The 18251-nt window shown below is 39.1% G+C and overlaps 3 protein-coding genes across 4 annotated transcripts; all 3 read right to left on the bottom strand.

Annotated features, from left to right (window-relative positions):
- Positions 1-1329: 1329 nt before the first annotated feature.
- LOC117916796 (cation/H(+) antiporter 15-like) lies at positions 1330-4737 on the bottom strand. Of its 2 annotated transcripts, none has more exons than XM_034832969.1 (3): positions 4491-4737; positions 2860-3861; positions 1330-2640 (listed from the first exon to the last, which is right to left on the bottom strand). In XM_034832969.1, the coding sequence occupies exons 1-3, from the start codon at positions 4695-4697 to the stop codon at positions 1465-1467; spliced, it is 2385 nt and encodes a 794-aa protein (XP_034688860.1). In that variant the 5' UTR covers positions 4698-4737; the 3' UTR covers positions 1330-1464. The 2 variants fall into 2 exon arrangements, with proteins under 2 accessions (XP_034688860.1, XP_034688861.1); XM_034832970.1 differs by having other exon boundaries at positions 2860-3731; positions 4491-4552.
- Positions 4738-6087: 1350 nt separating this feature from the next.
- LOC117916783 (cation/H(+) antiporter 3-like) lies at positions 6088-13157 on the bottom strand. Its single transcript, XM_034832950.1, has 3 exons — positions 12881-13157; positions 7395-8396; positions 6088-7268 (listed from the first exon to the last, which is right to left on the bottom strand). Exons 1-3 carry the CDS (start codon positions 13076-13078, stop codon positions 6174-6176), a joined length of 2295 nt encoding a protein of 764 aa, XP_034688841.1. The 5' UTR covers positions 13079-13157; the 3' UTR covers positions 6088-6173.
- A 1046-nt stretch (positions 13158-14203) lies between these two features.
- On the bottom strand, positions 14204-17330 carry LOC117916800 (cation/H(+) antiporter 14-like). Its single transcript, XM_034832975.1, has 3 exons — positions 17020-17330; positions 15906-16910; positions 14204-15502 (listed from the first exon to the last, which is right to left on the bottom strand). The coding sequence occupies exons 1-3, from the start codon at positions 17251-17253 to the stop codon at positions 14369-14371; spliced, it is 2373 nt and encodes a 790-aa protein (XP_034688866.1). The 5' UTR covers positions 17254-17330; the 3' UTR covers positions 14204-14368.
- Between the last annotated feature and the right edge of the window lie 921 nt (positions 17331-18251).

Genomic DNA, 18251 nt, shown 5'->3' with positions numbered 1-18251 from the left:
AAATGGACAAGAAGACTAGTAAGTTGTTGATGATTGTGACTCCTAGCCTTTTCTTTATATATGCTAGCTATTACAGAGGTGAATATGGTCTAGTTTTGAAGAATTAAATGGCTAGCAACATGGGAAAATAGTCTGTTTCTGGCTGCAATAGATGGGGTATTGGATGGGGATCGGATGAGGGAGAGGGATGGAGGAGAAAAGCCTCAGCCCATTTGGTTTATTGAATATTGGCTTATCTTATATATATATATATAGCATAAATCCAAAGTTCTCGAGTAGCGACATGGCCACGATACAGCAAAAATAAATGCAAAACAAGCTGGCAAATGACCTCAAACCATGTTTCATATATAACTCAAGTCATCACATGGATTCCCTCCTCTTCCTCCCCCTTTAATATTAGACAATACTTACACATCCCTTTCTCAAACTCCTCAACATAATATAAATAATGGTTTGGACCACAGGGCTCTCATTGATTGCAGTTCTGTAGATCCTACATTTCCATTTTCCAAGTTAACTCCCTTGTTATTTTACCCAATTAAGAGTGTGATCACATGGATTCATGTCCGTCGCCTGCCCCGTACGAGGCATCATTTCGTCTGTTTAAACAAAGGGCTCACAGCATATTGAGTATTGGGCATAATTCATATATATAAATATATATATATATAAGCTATGGTTTTTAGCTAAATTATCGCCAACATAGTTGATCCAATTGATGTACTCCTTTAAAATAGTAAGCTGGGAGATCCCTATGAACTCACATCGAGCCTTGCATAGTATCGGTTAGGACAAAAAGGATCGCGACGCTGAGTTCACGGGTTCAGTCATGCACCCCAGTTCCCGGAGGAGATCAACTTGGCTAACTCTCTCTAGATTGGAGACATGCAGTCTTATATTTACATATGAGTTATTTCTATGTGGGGGGTGATTTTCAGTATCACTAGTCAAATGAAGTCTTGGACTAGCTACCATAGAAGGTCGGCTTGTTCCGATCATGTCCAAATAAAAAAATAAAAAAAAATAGTGGCCGGGCTCTTTGCCAAAACCAGTTGCATGCTGTGTCTATGGGACTGCAAATTCTCTATGGGACTGCAAGAATTTGAGCTGGAGGTCACATGGAATCCCAATTTAATCATTTGCATGCTGTGTTTTTCCTAAGTAGTTATGCATATTTTTATTGCCTAGAACATTAATTGAAAAAGCAAGATCTTAATGAGTGGTGGAACTGGTTCTTTCTATCTGAATTTACCTCAATTAGATTGGGGTTTGGAGACTGTGAAGGGAGAGTACTCCATATAACCATAGGAACAAAAAAATCTTCTTTTCTTCCAAAAAGGAAAGTATTTTACAGGTGACTACAGGAAGGCATTAAGTAAAGAAGCATACTGTTTTTCTCATGTTTTCCTCTAAATTGATCCTATTTCAATTATGCTGTATGTTAATCTGCTAAGAAACTGGTTACATTTTTCCCATATCCACAACAGCAAATGCATCTCCCTCAATGAAAGGCGAGGGTTCCAGCATGCCATCACCTACAAATGCTTGTTGTTGCACCACCAGTAGTGAGGCCTTGCATTTGGAATCTGAGGATGCTAGCATGTCCCCGATAAACCCTAGCTCTGGAAACTCATTCCATTCTGTATACCCACCAAACATTGTTGAATCATTTGCATGGCTTCTACCCACCAGCACTAGTTCATACGAGTTTTCTAAGGTTTGGATCGCTGTGATAATTCCCAAGCTGTCTGTTACCAGTTCCTCTTTGAAAACCAGGCTTTCGCTTCCAAGGTTTGCCAGCCTAAATTCATTGATCAGTTCATAGTCGAATCCTCTCTCGTGATATTTCTGGTCTTTGGAGCTGGAATCAACAAAGTGAACCACTGTGAGACTTACATTTGGGTGTTCTGCCATGCGCATGGCGTATGCTAGTGCCTCTCTATCGTCAGCCCCGCCAACGAACAACACCCCAATTCTGTATACGGTTCTGCTGGCAAACAAGAAGGTGTTGGTAGGCAGCGTGCCGCGATCAACCAAGATGCCGACGGAGCAAGGGCTGTTTTCGAGTATGTTACGGTTGACAGTCCGGATGGTAGTGTTGGCTGCGTCGGTGGTGTCAACGGTAAACCGCTTATGGAATGGAACTAGCACCATAGCCACCCTCTTGTCCAGAGCAAGTCCACAGACATCTTGATGAATGGTCTCGTATGGTGCAATGGATGTGAAGGGATTCACTGTCACAGCGCCTTTGTTTTGTTGCTGGTATAATCTGAAAGCGTTTATGATGTGCTTAGAGTGGGTGGCGTGAGCGGACTTCCTTTTTCCTGGACGATGAGCCACAAACATGGAAGATGATCTGCCTTCAAGGTCAACAAGGTGCACAACGTAAAAGCAGATTGGACTTCCGAAGCTTGGATTGGAGACTTCAAGAAGATTAAGGAGGGGAGATGTGTTGTTTTCATGGTAGATGCAAGCCAGCAAGCGGAGCTCGGAATCGGGTCTGGAATGGAGTATTGTCCTTCGCTTCTGTGATCTGTATTTCCTTGGCTTGTACAACATCTTCACTAGGGGTGCGATGGCTCCGGAGAAGAGAACCATACATATGATCATGATGCTATATGACTCTTCATCGACGTACTGCAGCATATGAAGCACAAATAGGCTAAGTTTATCAACCTTGAGGCAGTTGTTGATTGTATTTTTGCAGAATCATTTTGGATTTTATACTAAAGATAAGGCGAGGAGAATCAATCTGATATCCCAAAACCATTTTGCAAGAATGCAACCAATTTGTTTTTAGCTAAAACTATTATAAACAAGCATAGATATATAATGGGATTGAGTTGAAGTTAATACCCCAAGCATCAGCGCTCTTCCTGAAATTATAACCTCGCAGATGCCTTGGGCACTCATGACAAGGCCTAACGACAGTGCATCATCGATTGGCATTTTGTAGTACATGGCAGGCAACATGGTTCCCACAATTTTTCCCGCGGAGGCGCCTAACTCTATGACTGCCAAAGTGAGAAGGTTCTTCGAACTTATTATAGAAAGATTTATTCTCGACGAGTAGATAACGAAAAAAAGTGGCAGAAGAATAGCGGAAGTGTAGGACTCGAGCTTCTCAATCAGTGCTGATCCTAATGGTGGTCCACACGGTACAAAAATGCCCAAAATTATAGGCCCAACCATGAAATGCTGGCCAATGATCTCACCAAGGAAGGCACTCCCTAAGATCATCATAAAGATGGTAAAGACATAGCTCTCCTTGATTGGTTTTCCTTCAGCAGTTTGTTCAACCATCCAATCCATAATAGGCCGCAGAATGTATACAATGATAAGCACCAAGATGATAAATGACAAGGATAATGCTAGCATGTTTTCATACTGACCAGTTGAGCCTTGAAATATTACATATGAGCCCAATGCCAGGGTCCAACTGCACAGGCCACTTATCATAGATGAGGATAGGGCTAACCTTCCCAGCTCGGAGTTGAGGATCTTGATATCAGTTAGAAGGCAAGTAATGACATGGGAGGAACTCATGCTCATCAGTGTTGCTACACAGTAAATAGAATTGCTTATATTGTGGCCCAAGGTCTTAGTTTTTCTGAGATTGTGAGCCATGCCAACCACAATTATCAATGGCAAGAAGAAGTTGCAGAAGCCTATGACTACTCCTCTCCTTCCTGACTTCCTCATCAGATGTGTATCCATTTTCACTCCAACTAGGAACATAAAGATCATGCACCCAAATAAGGCGACGGTTTGGCTGAAATAAATGCTGCTCTCTGGGAAAACCCATTTGGAGAATGCTGGAGATTTTCCTAAAGCCGACGGTCCCAGGATAATACCTCCCTGATGAATACCATAAACATCACACACACCAAATATTACATACTTCTTTTTCCTCTTTTGGATGCAGTACAGTAAATTGTTGCCTGAAATTTTGAGTAGTGCCAGCATTTGTTTTGCAGGGCATAAAAATGTGAAGCATGAAGAGAAGAGTTTATATATATATATATATATATATATATATATATATATATATATATATATATATATAAGCGATTCTCCTTAAAAGTGCTTATAATGGTATAATGGAAGCCCTACTAACAAAAGTCTTCCTGATCAAAGGGTTTTAACCATAATCATCTCCAAATGGACTCTCAATCTAAGCATAAACCAACTATATTCTATAAGATATTATAAAAGGTGGGAGATTTCTCTAATCAATGTCACAAAATGAAATGATCAGGATGAACATATTCAAATTTACACATTAGATCATATTAAATCAAGAATTGGTTTTCTATAAATTTGATACAAGCAATATGAATTTTCTATCAGAGACTCCTAAAGGGTTTGGCCGACTAAATATGTAAGCCTAAACGCATCAGAGACTAATTCATATAGTAATGAATCCTTTCTGTTTGGAAAATGTTAAATGGAAAGAAGATGAACATGAGGGAAGAAAATAAGCTTACTATCATCTGTGCGGTGAAAGCAGGTTGACCAAACGGGGTGAGAAGGAACTGTATGATTGAAATGCATAAGGAAGATAGAGAGATCTGCAACGGGATTTGAGTCGACAAGTTGAGTGGACTATCTCCATAAAAGATACCTCTTGATTTCATTTTCATTACGGTATTGCATATGAAGCCTGTGCCGTACAATACGTCTGAAACATTCATCTTTGTAGCATACACAAGCTATGTAGGAGGAGAGAAGACAGCAAAGGTGAGTAGAAAATTCTCTCTTTCTCTCTTTCGATCTCCTCTTTTTTTTTTTTTTGGTTTTTTTTTCTTTTTCCTTTTTTTTAGCCTGCATGATGAATATTGGTTGATGGATGTGTTAAGGGCTTTAAGGCATGAATTTTCGAAGATATGGAGGAGAGCAACAATAGGATTGGTCAAACTTCAATAAAACCTTCAAGCTTATAGAGGCCGTTCACCACCGTTTGGTTTCGATATAAATCCTCTCTATTCTCTATCCACAAGTTTTCCTTTTTCTACTTTGAGTACTTTTAATTTTATCCTCTCTCCATGTGAAAAAAGAACCATTTTGGGTTTTTTCACCTAGATATAATTTTGTTTGGCTTGGCTTCTTCATTCCCAAAAGCACTTCGAAATTACACGTAGGATATTAGAAGTCTAGAACACCATTAAACATGTTGTTAATGTCAATTTTTCATAGGTTCAAATGATCAAGCCAAAGTTAATTAACTGAATTAATATGTATCGCATGACAATAGTTCAATGGCTAAAAGCAACCCATGGAGAAATTTTATGAAGTCAATATATAGTGAATCATCCCTCTGAGTTACTTATCAAAATGCTGAATTAATTAATGAAGCTCTAAATGAATAATATAATCCAATTAAGTGATGGGTGGTAGTATATATATGTATATATATATTCTTCATGGATTCATCTATTACGTACATAATAGTGCAGACCTGCGGAAACAGCTTCCTGTGGGAGCTTGATATAACTCTCTATGTGATTGTATGAATTCAAACACGAATATTGGCCGAAAACACATCATTAGTTGTGCGAGATCTTTGTGTAAATAATACGTACGTATTAAGGTAATTAAAACGAATAATGATAAGAATCCTTCAATACTTTTCTCTTATATACCTCTTGCAAACCCCACATAGAACATATTGGCAAGCTTTTCTCAATGAGTTTAATTACGTGCAATGAAGTGAAGATTAAGGACCGTTAGATTATCATTATCCTGTAAAAAGACAACTTCCCAACACTATTTTTAGTACTTGGGAGCTATGAATACTGAAATTCAAGTTTTGTTAACTTGTGTCATTTTTGAAGAAACAATTTTCTCCAAAATTTATATGTACACACTGATCATGACTTCAATTGATAGTAGTTCAGTGGTGCATTTTAATTCAAAGCTAAACAATGAATGTGTAAAAAGAGATAGATCAGCTGGTAGATGTGACAAGAAAAGCTAGAAACAAAAAGTTTGTTTTATAGGGATATCATGGATAGATACATATATCTAAACTTCAAGTTACAGAGGCCAGAAAAAAAGAAAAAAAATAAAAATAAAAAAGAGGGAGAAAGGAGGAGAGACACAATTGCATCCATCAACTCTTAATTTCCTTTCAAGTACACTAGCATCTAGCTACACAATTAATGGGTGTCTTACAACTTTCGTTGTTGTTGCACAACCAATACAGAAGCATTGCTGTCTAGATCTGATGCTGCAAGCAGGTCTCCAAGGGCCCCAAGCTCTGGGAATTCACTCCATTCTGTGAGGCCTGATGTAAGAGGCGATTCTACACCGTGCCGTCTCCCTACTATTATGAGGTCATACTGACTAGTCATTGATCGAACAATCAATGCCGTCTCAGGTCCATCTTTCACAACTCTCTGTAAATAGTTAACTTGTTCAAAGCCCAGATTGCTATGTTTAATATCCTTGAGTGCCTCATCATCAAGAATATTTTCCCACTCGTTTGTGTTTTCATCGTCCATGGGCAAGAAATGAGCTATTGTGAGGTTCACGTTAGGGCCTGAAGCCATGCGTTTGGCATAGGCCAAGCCCTCACGGTCATCGTTTCCTCCTAGGAAAATAAGAGCAATGTAAAATGACTGTGAGGCCGAGCGCCCTAGCTGGGCACGGTCAACAAGAATCCCTACAGAGCAAGGAGCCATGTCCAGGACACTGCAATTAAGGTTCCTTATCCTTTGCTCGTCTGATTCAATAGACCCACCGATGTTCCATTTACGGTGGAAGGGGATTATCATAAATAGAGCCAGTTTGTTTAGCGCAAGAGTGCATATATCCTCATGCATGAGCTTGTGGGGAGAGATGGCTGTAAAGACATGGGTCAAGGCAGCACCTCCATTGTTCCGCTGGTAGCGATTGAGCGCAAGGATGACATTTTCGGAGTAGGAGTGATTAGAAACAGTCCTCTTCTGCATGTCATGGGAAATGAAGATTGGGGTGGCCCGCCCAACTAGCTCGATGAGGTGAAGAACATAAATGGAGATGGGGTTGTCTCTGGTAGGATTGGAGGCATTGAGCAGGTTGATGATGGAGGTTACGCCTTCTTGTTCATGGACACATGCAAGTATGCGAAGCTCGGCGTTGGGTTTGCAATGCATAATGTTCCTTGTCTGGTAGCCTGCATATTTCCTTGAAGGATCATAGAGTTTTCTCACCAGGAATGGCACAATAGCTGCGTTCAAGGTTGTAGCAATAACCATTAGTCCAAATATTTCATCATCCACCACCTGCACTTGGTAAACAAACAAAAGAAAAAAAAAAGGAAAAAAAATGGAGGGACGTCAATGATAGATGTTCAACCGCAGTATCAATCGACTTGAAAGTGGAAGAATTTCTGAGGCAGATTTTCTTACCCCGCTGTCCCTTAGGACGCTTTGGGTGGCCATGTTTACAGTGCCTTTGGCGCTCATGATGAGGCTAAGTGCTAAAGCATCATTACAAGGCATCTTGCAATACAAGAGAGGTGCCACGCAGGCTCCAATTTTTGCTATAAGAGTGGCAAGAATGATAAAAGTATTGGCTACTGTTTCCTTGTCTCCTTTCCTGAAGACGTCAATCACATTTGCTCTCATGGCACATGTAGCCATGAAGATTGGCATAAGAACAAGTGAGACCATGGAATCGAGCTTTTCCACCAGAGCAGAGCCTAATGGGGGTCCATCTGGTACAGCCAGACCGAAGATAAATGCCCCAAAGACAACATACTGCCCAAAAAAATCAGAAAAGATACCACAAAAAAGGAGCCCCAAAATGATAGCGTAAATGTACACATTCTTGACCGCCCTGCCTTCTGGTGTCTGTGCAACGACCCAGAACATGGCCGGGCGGAGGATGTACACAACCACAAGGACAAAAACAACAGGTGATACCACGGTTACCACCGCTGTATGCCATGGTGCGCCTTCACGGGTCCTAACCACGACGGAAACAATGGTGAGGAATAAGCTGAATAAGTCGCTGACTATAGCTGAAGACAGTGCTAGCCGGCCAAGCTCCGAATTCAGGATTTTGAGTTCACTGAGGAGGCAAGCGATGACTGGGAATGGCGTCAGAGAATGCACTGCTGCTATATAGGTAAGATTCGTGGCTTCTTTCGCCCAAAACTTAAGGCAGATTAATGCGACGGCCATACCAACTATTAATGGCCCCAAAAGGGCTAATATCCCAACAGCCAAGGCCTTTTTGCCTGTGTTACTTATCATGCCCACATCCATTTTCACTCCAATTAGAAACATAAAAAGTGTGTACCCAAATATTGATAGAGTACCAATTATATTCTGACTTTCTACATTGAGAAACATTTCTGAATAGGCCGAGATGTTCCCCAGCGCTGATCCACCCAGCAGTAGTCCAGCCTAGTTCACGCAAATCATTCACACATTCACATTCATGAGTTATCATCACCCATCACAAAAAAAAAAGAAGAAAAAAGAAAAGGCTCCTCTTCAATTGGTTAATTCATTAAATCTTTCATTTTATATACTCAAAACTTTTCCTTGTTCAAGTTTTGGTAGGGAGTCAAGTATATAAAGAGACTGCTAGCATTAAGGGTTGATGAGTTTGATGTAATGTAGTTTGTTTCTTAATATTTTAACCATGGTTAAGTTATCCTTTTGACTACGGTTGTAATCCGGCCGAATAGAGGGCCTAATTTTTGACGATGAGAATTGTGATTTCTGGTCTGTAAACATGAAAACTACTTTCTTCTCTGTTAGTTTATGGAACATGGTTGAGAATGGGTTTAAGGAACCAGATTTTGAAGAGAGGTTGACTGAAAATCAGCAAAAGAAGCTGGAAGAAGACAGAATATGGAATGCAAGTGCTCTCTCCATGTTGCATAGAGCTGTAGCAGACTCTACTTTTCCAAGAATCATGAGAGCAGTTAAAGCCAAAGATGCTTAAATGATCTTGCAACATGAGTAGGTAGGAGATCTGAAGGTAAGAAACGTGAAACTTCAATCTTATAAAAAGGAACTTGAGAATATTAAGATGAAAGAAAATGAGATTATAAATTATTACTCTTTCACATTCACAGAACTTGTTAATCAAATGAAAGTTTAGGATGAAGAGATTTTTTATAAGAAAATTGTTGAGAAATTTTTTATTAGTGTGCTTGAAAATTTTGATCTAACTGTGGCTTGATAGAAGAAACAAAAGATATCTCAAAATTGAGTATCCGTGCTCCTTGAAATTATTTGAGCATAAGCTAACTTGAAATTAAAAAATAAAAAAGTAGAAAATATTGCATTTCGGTCTAAACTTAATGTTGGAGCCAAAAACAATGAGAAGTAGCCATGTAACAATGATTAGAAAGGAAAATTGTTTGGCCGAGGAAGGGGAAAAGATTCAAGAGGCAGAGATAAAGGCAAGGTAGTAATAGAGACAACTTTGATGGAAAATTTTACGAAGGATCATCTCAAAAGTGTAAAACCTACAAACGAAGTAGTCATTTAGAAGATTATTGTTGGTTCAAGGGAAAGCCATGATGCTACAACTATAAAAAAATCGAGCATGTACAAAAAGATTATAGATTAAGAGATATGCAACAAGAAAATGCTACAATTGCAAAAGACAGTGAAATAAATATGTTTTATGTTCATCAAACTTGACATGAAAATGAAGTGTGCCTCATAAGTGATAATTGCTCTTAAAGTGGTTCTTAGACCATGATTGTACAAATCATATGACAACAAATAAAAACATTTTTCTTGATATGGATGTTGCTGCATCATCAAAAGTAATTCTTGGAAATTACTTATTGGTAGAAGTAAAAGGCAAAGGATCCATTGGAGTCCAAACCAAAAAAAGTGTAATATGTACTCGAGGTATATTTATGTTCTTGATTTAAACCAAATTTATTGAGTGTTAAACAACTTGCAGAGAATGATTATTCGTTGCATTCTGGAGACAATTCTTGCATGATTATGATAAAGGCTATAATAACTTGATGATGGCGAAACTGAAAATGGAGAATTGCAACTTCCTACTCAATTTCAAGCTTTCAAAAGATGTGGCCTTGAAGGTAGATGTCAATAGCAATTCATGGCTTTGGCCTAGGCGACTTAGACACCTAAATTTTCAAGGCCTCAAGTCATTATGGTAGAAAAATATGGTGTATGGGCTACCAAAAATTAATAAAAAGAATGAAGTTGGTGAAGGATGTACTCTGAGGAAACATCACCAACAATCCTTTCTAAAAGGAGTAGCTTAGAGAGCTAAGAAGTTACTTGAACTTGTGCATACAGTTGTGTGTAGGCCAATGCAAACACCCTCGCATTCTCAAAAGAGGTACTTTATCTTATTCATTGATGATTTTACAAGAATAACATGGGTTTATTTTATGAGGCAAAAGTTTGAAGTGTTTAGCATCTTTAAAGAGTTTACAATCCTTGTTGAAAAACAAACTAGCTATTGCATGAAGATGTTGAGAAGTGATAGAGGCAAGAAGTATAATTAAAAGGAATTTGATCAATTTTGTGGATATGATGGCATGGAAAGACAACTCACAGCTACACTCTACAATAAAATGAGGCATTTGAAAGGAATAATCAAACTGTGATGGAGATGACAAAGTCAATATGAGAAGAAACTTCCTAAAACTTCTTTTTTTATGCTCAAATTCCACAAAAAAAAAAAGTACAAGCCTTGTGAGGCAAGTGAGAAATGTATTTTTATTGGTTGTAGCTTTCATTCTAAAGGCTACAAGTTGTATAGTTTGAAAATTAAGAAAATGATAATAGTAGTGATGTCTTATTTGATGAGGATGCTATGTGGAGTTGGGAAAAGGAAGTAATTGTGAAAAATGTTGTTGTTCCAATTGACTTGCCCTAAAAATCAGTCATTGAAAAAAATGAAAAAAAAATGAAGATAAAGAAGATTCAACTCAACCAAATTTGCCATCACTAACAAGTAACCCTTTAAGCTCAAGTTTATCATCACCAAGCTCAACTCTAAGAAAAATGAAGAGCTTGAGTGATATTTATGAGAGATACAATTTTTGTGTTGTTGAACTAGAACACTTTGAAGAGGCCATGAAAAAAGAGGGTTGAGGAAAGTCATGCTAGAAGAAATGAATGTTATTCAAAAGAATAAAAAATTGGGGTTGGTTGATAAGCCAAAAAATAAATAAATCATTAGAGTGAAATGGATCTATAAAATAAAATTTAATGTTGATGGATCTATTTGAAGAAATAAAGCAAGATTAATTGCCAAGGGCTATGCTCAACATGCCTGGTGTTGACTTTCATGAAAATTTTGCTTTAGTTTCTCACTTGGATACCATGAAAGTGCTTGTTGCACTTGTTGCCAACTTGATGTTAAATTAACCTTCATGAATGGACAATTGAAAGAAGTGTATGCATGTTGAACAACATCAATGATTCATTATCAAAGGAAAAGAAAATAAAGTCTACAAGCTTAAAAAAAAAAAAGGCTTTGTAGGGACTCAAAAAGGCACCTAGAGCTAAGTATTGTGAGATTGATGGCTACTTCCTTGAAAAAGGTTTCCGTAACATAAGAGTGAGCCAACCTTGTATATGAATAAACAAGGTAAGTCCGACATCGTCATTATTCCTCTTTATGTTGGTGACTTGGTATTTTATTGGGAATAACAAAAAGATGATGAATGAATTAAAAAATGAAGTGATGAAGAAATATGGAATGAGTGATATGGGATTGATACATTATTTTCTTGGCATGGAGATTCACCAAAATGATGGACTTTTTATTTCTTAAAAAAATTATGCTCAGAAGATTCCAAAAAAGCTGGGAATGTTCTTGTTTATAATGAAAATTTGATGAAAGAAGATGGTGTAAAGAAGGTGGACGAAACCCTTTATAGGAGTTTGGTTGGGAACCTATTGTATCTTACAACAAGAAGGTGAGATATCATGTTTGCTGCCAAAATTCATGAATAGTCAAGTCAGTTTCATTTTGGTGTTCGAAAAAGAGTCTTAAGGTATATTCGAGTACAAGGAGTTATGGAATTCGATTTGAGAGAAATCCTAAAGCGAAGTTTGATTGAGTTTTGTGATAGTGATTGGAGGGGATGTGCAGATGATGTGAAAAGCACATCAAGCTATGTTTTTTTTCTTAGCATAGGTGTATTTTCATGGTTGTCGAAAAAGCAATAGTCAGTTGCTCAATCTTCAGCTGAAGCAAATCACATGCCAGCCTCAATCGCAACTTCTCAAGCTATATGGGTTGGATGAATTTTGGAAGACATTAGAGAAAAACGACTATCACCAACAAAGATCCTTTGTGACAAGTGACAACAAATCAATTATTGCAGGTCTAAAGATCAAATGGCAGATATCTTGACCAGGGCACTTCAACAACAAAGTTTAAAATGCTAAGGAAAGCAGCATTGGGAGTTCAAGAGAAGTACATGGCTAAGTTATCTTTTTGATCTACGGCTATAATCCTGACAAACGGAGGACATGGACAGAAAGAAAGAAGTCTGTTGAGCAAGCTTCACAATTTTTTTTTTAAAATCTAAAAATCTGAAAATATTCATAAGCTGCAGTTCACGTTGCCTGAGTGTGTGCACCCTATTTTTGCTTTGCTCTGTTTTTTCTTGTTTCTTTCTCTACAGATTTGCAGGCCTTCATTTATGTGAAGAACCAGTAGATTGTTCAAGGGTAGCATCAACAGCAAACCTTCCAACAATAAGAAAGAAGAAACAAGGGCGAAGCAAAAAACAATTAAGCTCAAAATTCTCTAATCCCCTGGTACCAAATTAATATTGGCTATCATGATTAGAAAGAAACATACAAAATGGGACATAAATATTCAGATTGCAATGAAGTTTATGTAGAGATTCGAGAGGAAGAGGACTTACAGCAATCTCAGAAATGAGCATGGGGAGTCCTAAATGCTTGAGAACAAAATGAAGCGTGTGAATGACTGCAAGAATGGCGAGAATCTGCATTTGCAGCAATGGCAAAGGATACTTCAGTGGCCCTTTCTCCAATTTCCATACACCAAAGGAATTCACCTTTGGTGGTAATTCCGTGCAAGACAGGAGCTGCTCTGGCATTTGGCCGGATCTTGGATTGGTCCTCCCCCGTCTCTTGCCGGTAGAAACTGCCTATGTCCCCGACGGTGGCCCCGCCTGTCACAGAGAGATAATAAGGATGCAAAGGAGGAATGAGAGGAGAGAATGGGAATGGGAAAGGAAAAACAAAAGGCTTTTTAACCAACCACAATGACTGGGATGCAATGGAGGGATGTGAGGGATCACAGCTGCCTAATTCTTACTATTTTTAGTTTTTCTTGTTTTCATTTCTTGTTAGCTCTCCAAATTAAGACAAAGTATCGGACCTATTGGTCATATATTTGTATGATTAACCACCCCTTTAAGGGCTGGCCACACCCCAAGCCTGGCCCCCTGCCCAGGTGCCAAGTAAAAATCCATCTTCATACCTTGTATGGGTTCATCCTATGCAAATTGTGCAGTTTCACAGCTTTGCTTCTATGAATAGATACACGAGTCCTTGAGTCTGTAGCAGAGGAAGCAGGGTGATTAAGCAACTGGGGAAGAGAATGGGTGTCTGATAGCAATCAGGCTAAAGATCTTAATGGCTTTCTAGCATGTCCAAAATGAACCCAATGAAGTATGGGGCTCCATTCTCAAGGGCCTAGTGTGACGGGAAACTCTGGTTCATAGATGGGGTCTATCTACATTGAAAAAAGGGAGTACCCTTTCCTACTAAAAATTTACTTGGTTGTGCCCACTTCGTTTTTCATCTTGCTTAATTAATGTCTAGATAACTCATCTCATTGCCATATTTGAGCTGCAATTTTTCAGGGTTTGATCAGCCTAACCACAAAAAGTCTCATGTTTGGAAGTGCCTCTTTGAACATCTTAATTGAGGTAATACATCCAATTTGGTAGCATATAATATATATCATTACCATATGTATAAAGTCATGCAATTAGCTTTCTGAGTTAGTAGCTTTAAAACCAATTAGGCTAATCCAAATAACATAGCCTGAATATACAAGATCAGAGTTGAGGTTACTCAGTTTCTTTCTATGCTTTGCCAGTTTTTGGGCTGCCAGATAGACTAATGACCACTGACCCTTTTGATAAGTTCCATCCAAAAGAGGAGGTTGTACCAAAAATCTTGTTTCGAAGTCATGGCTAATTACCATTCCTGGATCAGTATGAGATATTTTTCATTTACATTTCTCATGCATATTCAGGCTAAAATACAGTACTGAAACACATTCCCTAGCCATCTAGTTCTCCTATATGTTTTCTTCTCAATTTCTTTGAATGTACGCTCCTAGCTTGCAATCTTTAGCATCTTCATAGTCCCAGAAATCATGAAGCCCCATTGAGGCTGAGATCTTGCACCCCTAATCCAAATGGCTGCTGCTGCACCACCAATACCGAAAAGAGAAAATCTGAACCGGCCAGCATATCCCCAATCAGCCCAAGCTCGGTGCATTCATGCCATTCAGTAAGGCCTAATGTAAATGGAGACTTATCATGGTGTCTACCCACTATAAATAAATCAAAACCTTCCTCCATGGACCGAATCACCTGTGTTGTTCCTTCCCCATCTTTAACAATCACTTCACTGTAAACAATCTTGTCCACTGCATCAGCCTTAAACTCATTCATCAGCTTTTTGTCAAGATACTCCTCAGTTTCTTCAGTGTAAGCCTGCTCCCCCCATGGTCTAAAACAGACAACCGTGAGTCTTATCTTTGGATCCTCAGCCATACGTCTGCTGTATGAAAGAGCTTCTCGATCATCAGCCCCACCAAGAAAGAGCAAAGCAATATGGTACAATGAATGCCCAGCTACAAATGACCTGTGCCCACCAATGTGGCCCCTGTCAACCAGGATCCCAACAGAGCAAGGAGCCTTATCAATGACATTCAGGTTTACAGTCTTAATAGAGGTGGCTGTAGCTTCCTCTGTTCCACCAAAGGCCAACTGCTTATGGAAGGGGACGATAACTATGTTCGCCCTCATCTCTAGTGCTATAGCACATATATCTGTATGCATGCTTGAATAAGGTGCAATGGCCGTAAAATGCTGCACTGTCACACGCCCATGGTTGTGCTGCTCATAATAGTTGAAGGCATTGATAATATGCCCCAAGTGGGTTACACCAGAAGTGAGTTTCTTTTTCGAGTCATATGATTCGAGAACAGATGATGAACTGCCAGTGAGCTCCATGAGGCAAAGGGCAACGATGGAGATGGGGCTGCTTTTGGTGGCATGTGAGGCTTCAAGGAGGTTTATAATGGTGGACACATTGTGTTCATTGTGGATGCAAACCAATATTCGAAACTCCGAATCGTGCTTAGGGTACATAATGCTTTTTCTGCTATAGGACATGTGACTACTTGATGGATCATAAAGGTAACCGACAATGGGTCTGCAGACCCCTGTGACAATCAGCATGGTGATTAACAGAAGGCTATAGGATTGGTAGCTTAAGATCTGCAGACAGACCAATGAACTAGTAAAAAAGAAATTTATCTACACCCCAAATTTGCATACTGAAATCTCCCTTATGGCAAGGGATTTATATTATAATGGAACTCCTGCTATATGTCATAGGTTCAAGCTTTCTTCATCAGTTTTCAGGAGAGTAAAAAAAATTTCATCTTATACTAAAACATGACCACTGATATAATCTGTGAAAAATAGGTAAAAACCAACTGTGAAAACTGCTACATGTCTTGGATTATACTCTGTTTGGTAAACAAGAAGATGGTCCAAGGATTTTCACTTTTCTTTACTTTCCCCTCCATTTTCTTGCTGATCAAACAGAGCATCAAACAACTGATTGCTTGGTTGAATATGCAGAGGGAAAGAGAGATGATTTGAATGATTCAATTACCTTTCTATCCTTCCACATGCTGTATGTGGCAACCTCAATAATGCCTTTGCAACACATGATCATAGCAAGACATAAAGAATCCCAGAAAGGAACACCAGAGAAGATTGCTGGAATAAGTGTGCCTGTGAACTTCCCTACATAGCCCAAAATGATGATGAACTCGACCATGAAGGGAAACATTCCTTTTCCTAGGGAGAACAGTTTCGTTTTTGAGCCACTGAGAGCAAAGAAAATTGGCAGTAGCAAGCCAGTAACCATAGTATCAAACTTCTGCAGTAAAATTGTTCCAATTGGTGGTCCATCAGGGAGAGCCATGCCTAACACTAAAGGGCCTAAGGCAGCATGCTGGCCAAGGACCTCAGCACAGAATGCACAACCCATTATCATTACAATGATGATGAAGAAGAGAACTTCGTCCATTCGTTCTCCTTCTGGAGTTTGTTTTGATATCCAGATTATTATTGGCCGGAAGACAAACACAATGCTGATAAGAAAGATGAGCAGCCATATCAGAGACCATAGCAACATCCAATCTGAGTCACGGGCGGCAATGCCTACTGTGTTCATCATTGTAGCCATGAACCAGCTACACAAGTCACTGACCATGGATGTCTGGGTAGCTAAGCGGCCCAGCTCTGAATTCAGAATATTAAGATCAGTAAGGAGGCTGCTAACAACAACAAAGGAAGTCATAGAATTTAGTGCCACCATGAAAGGAATGGAAACCGATAATTTCCTATCAAGAGTCATCACATGATGTATGATGATAAACGCCAATTCACCAAGTCCATAAGGCAATATGAAACCCCCAATGCCTATTAGAACTGCAGTTTTCCCAGCCTTTTTTAATATCCTTGGGTCCATCTGCAATCCTACTAAAAAGAGGTGAAGCATGAAGCCAACATTTGCGAGTGTTTCAAGTACCAATTTGCCTCCTGGTGGAAACAACTTCTCTGCATAAGCCCCATCATGTCCTAGAATGGAGGGGCCCATGATAATACCAGCCTGCTCCAAATAAATCACCGGCATAGATTACAACCAGAAGTTTCAAGATTTTAACAACCCATGAAACTGAGAAAAAGAGAATGAAAATCTAGAGCGGGAAGAAGCTTACTATAATTTGTGCTGAGATCATACCCTGTCCAAGAGGTTTCAGAAAGTAGTGAGTGGTTCTGGTTAAAAGCAGAATCAGAATGCCCTGTGCCAAGAGCATAGGCAAGCTAAAATTAAAAGGGTCATCTCCAAGAAAAATGCCCTTTGAATGGATCATGTTTCCAGTGAATTGGCACACTAGCTTCTCTTCAGAAAAGGGTCCTGCGACTGGACCCATAGTCCTCAACCCTTCCATGTCTGAGAACTACAAAATTGGAGAGAGCTTCAGAAATGGGGAAAATAAAAATTTTAAAAAAAAGGACCAAAAAGGGAAAAAAGAGGTGTAGCCCAGGTTAGATAAGAAGATCTAGTGAAAGATGAGGAGCCATAACCAGAGGGAGAAGAAAGAGAGAGAGGTGTGTATGGACATGAATCACTTACTAATACTAGCTAAGAGCTTAACCGTTAAAGTTGACCATGCAAAAAGAAAAAAAGAGAGCTTCCATAATACTCGGCTGGCTCCAAGATCCATGATGCAATCACATCTAGCCATCAAATAAAAGGTTGATGGCTTCATCAGAATTCAAGGAAAAGAAAAGCAATATACCAAAGGAAAAAGGATCAAAATGAAGGAGCTTATTATTCAATGATGATCTTGCTAATCAGTTTCTGCCAACGAGACGAAAATTTAGTTATTCTCTGGTTCAGATTAAGTTTCCTTCGATCATCCCTGTTGAGAGTTATGCCTTAGTAGCTGCTGAGGGAAAGGCTGAAATCGTCAACCACATGCAATTGAAGTCAACGAGATTACTAGAATGCTGAAGCTATTTTTATGTTTCTGTTTTTGCTGTTGCTATTTTTATGTTTTTTGCTTTTAAGTTAAATTCTGATGCTATTTTGTAGGAGGTAGTTGTTTGTTCAACAAGTAGCTTGATTTGATGCTTTTTTTGAGGTCATATCTGTTACACAATCTGTATAAATTCAGCCTTATGATCAAATAAAAAAAATCAGATCAGTAGCAACATCTCTGTTCTCTGTTGCTTGGTGTGTTAACCTCCCCTGTTTCCAACAGTTTGGTATCAGAGCATTTTTGTCTTGAGGGACCAGTGAGGTGTGTGAGCCTAAACACCGTATACCAAACCTGAATCTGAAAACCTTGCAGAAATGGAAGGAGCAAGCTTCACAGCAGCACCACCAGTCTTCAATGGAGAAAATTACCAAACTTGGGCTGTCAGGATGACTGTTCATCTACAG

Source organism: Vitis riparia, chromosome 6 (assembly GCF_004353265.1).
Source record: "Vitis riparia cultivar Riparia Gloire de Montpellier isolate 1030 chromosome 6, EGFV_Vit.rip_1.0, whole genome shotgun sequence".
NCBI lineage: Eukaryota > Viridiplantae > Streptophyta > Magnoliopsida > Vitales > Vitaceae > Vitis > Vitis riparia.
The sequence above is the reverse complement of the archived record's forward strand: the minus strand, read 5'-3'. Positions and strand labels throughout refer to the sequence as shown.

What these genes read in the sequence shown, in the direction of transcription:
- LOC117916796 (XM_034832969.1), bottom strand. Translation starts at nt 4,697, where the DNA reads ATGAATGTTTCAGACGTATTGTACGGCACAGGCTTCATATGCAATACC. An exon ending in CTTTCACCGCACAGATGATA is followed by an intron (nt 3,862 to 4,490) that starts GTAAGCTTATTT and finishes GGTATTCATCAG; the next exon opens with GGAGGTATTATCCTGGGACC. An exon ending in GAAGAGCGCTGATGCTTGGG is followed by an intron (nt 2,641 to 2,859) that starts GTATTAACTTCA and finishes CATATGCTGCAG; the next exon opens with TACGTCGATGAAGAGTCATA.
- LOC117916783 (XM_034832950.1), bottom strand. Translation starts at nt 13,078, where the DNA reads ATGCCAGAGCAGCTCCTGTCTTGCACGGAATTACCACCAAAGGTGAAT. An exon ending in TGCTCATTTCTGAGATTGCT is followed by an intron (nt 8,397 to 12,880) that starts GTAAGTCCTCTT and finishes TGCGTGAACTAG; the next exon opens with GCTGGACTACTGCTGGGTGG. An exon ending in GCGTCCTAAGGGACAGCGGG is followed by an intron (nt 7,269 to 7,394) that starts GTAAGAAAATCT and finishes TACCAAGTGCAG; the next exon opens with GTGGTGGATGATGAAATATT.
- LOC117916800 (XM_034832975.1), bottom strand. Translation starts at nt 17,253, where the DNA reads ATGGAAGGGTTGAGGACTATGGGTCCAGTCGCAGGACCCTTTTCTGAA. An exon ending in TGATCTCAGCACAAATTATA is followed by an intron (nt 16,911 to 17,019) that starts GTAAGCTTCTTC and finishes TATTTGGAGCAG; the next exon opens with GCTGGTATTATCATGGGCCC. An exon ending in GCATGTGGAAGGATAGAAAG is followed by an intron (nt 15,503 to 15,905) that starts GTAATTGAATCA and finishes GTCTGTCTGCAG; the next exon opens with ATCTTAAGCTACCAATCCTA.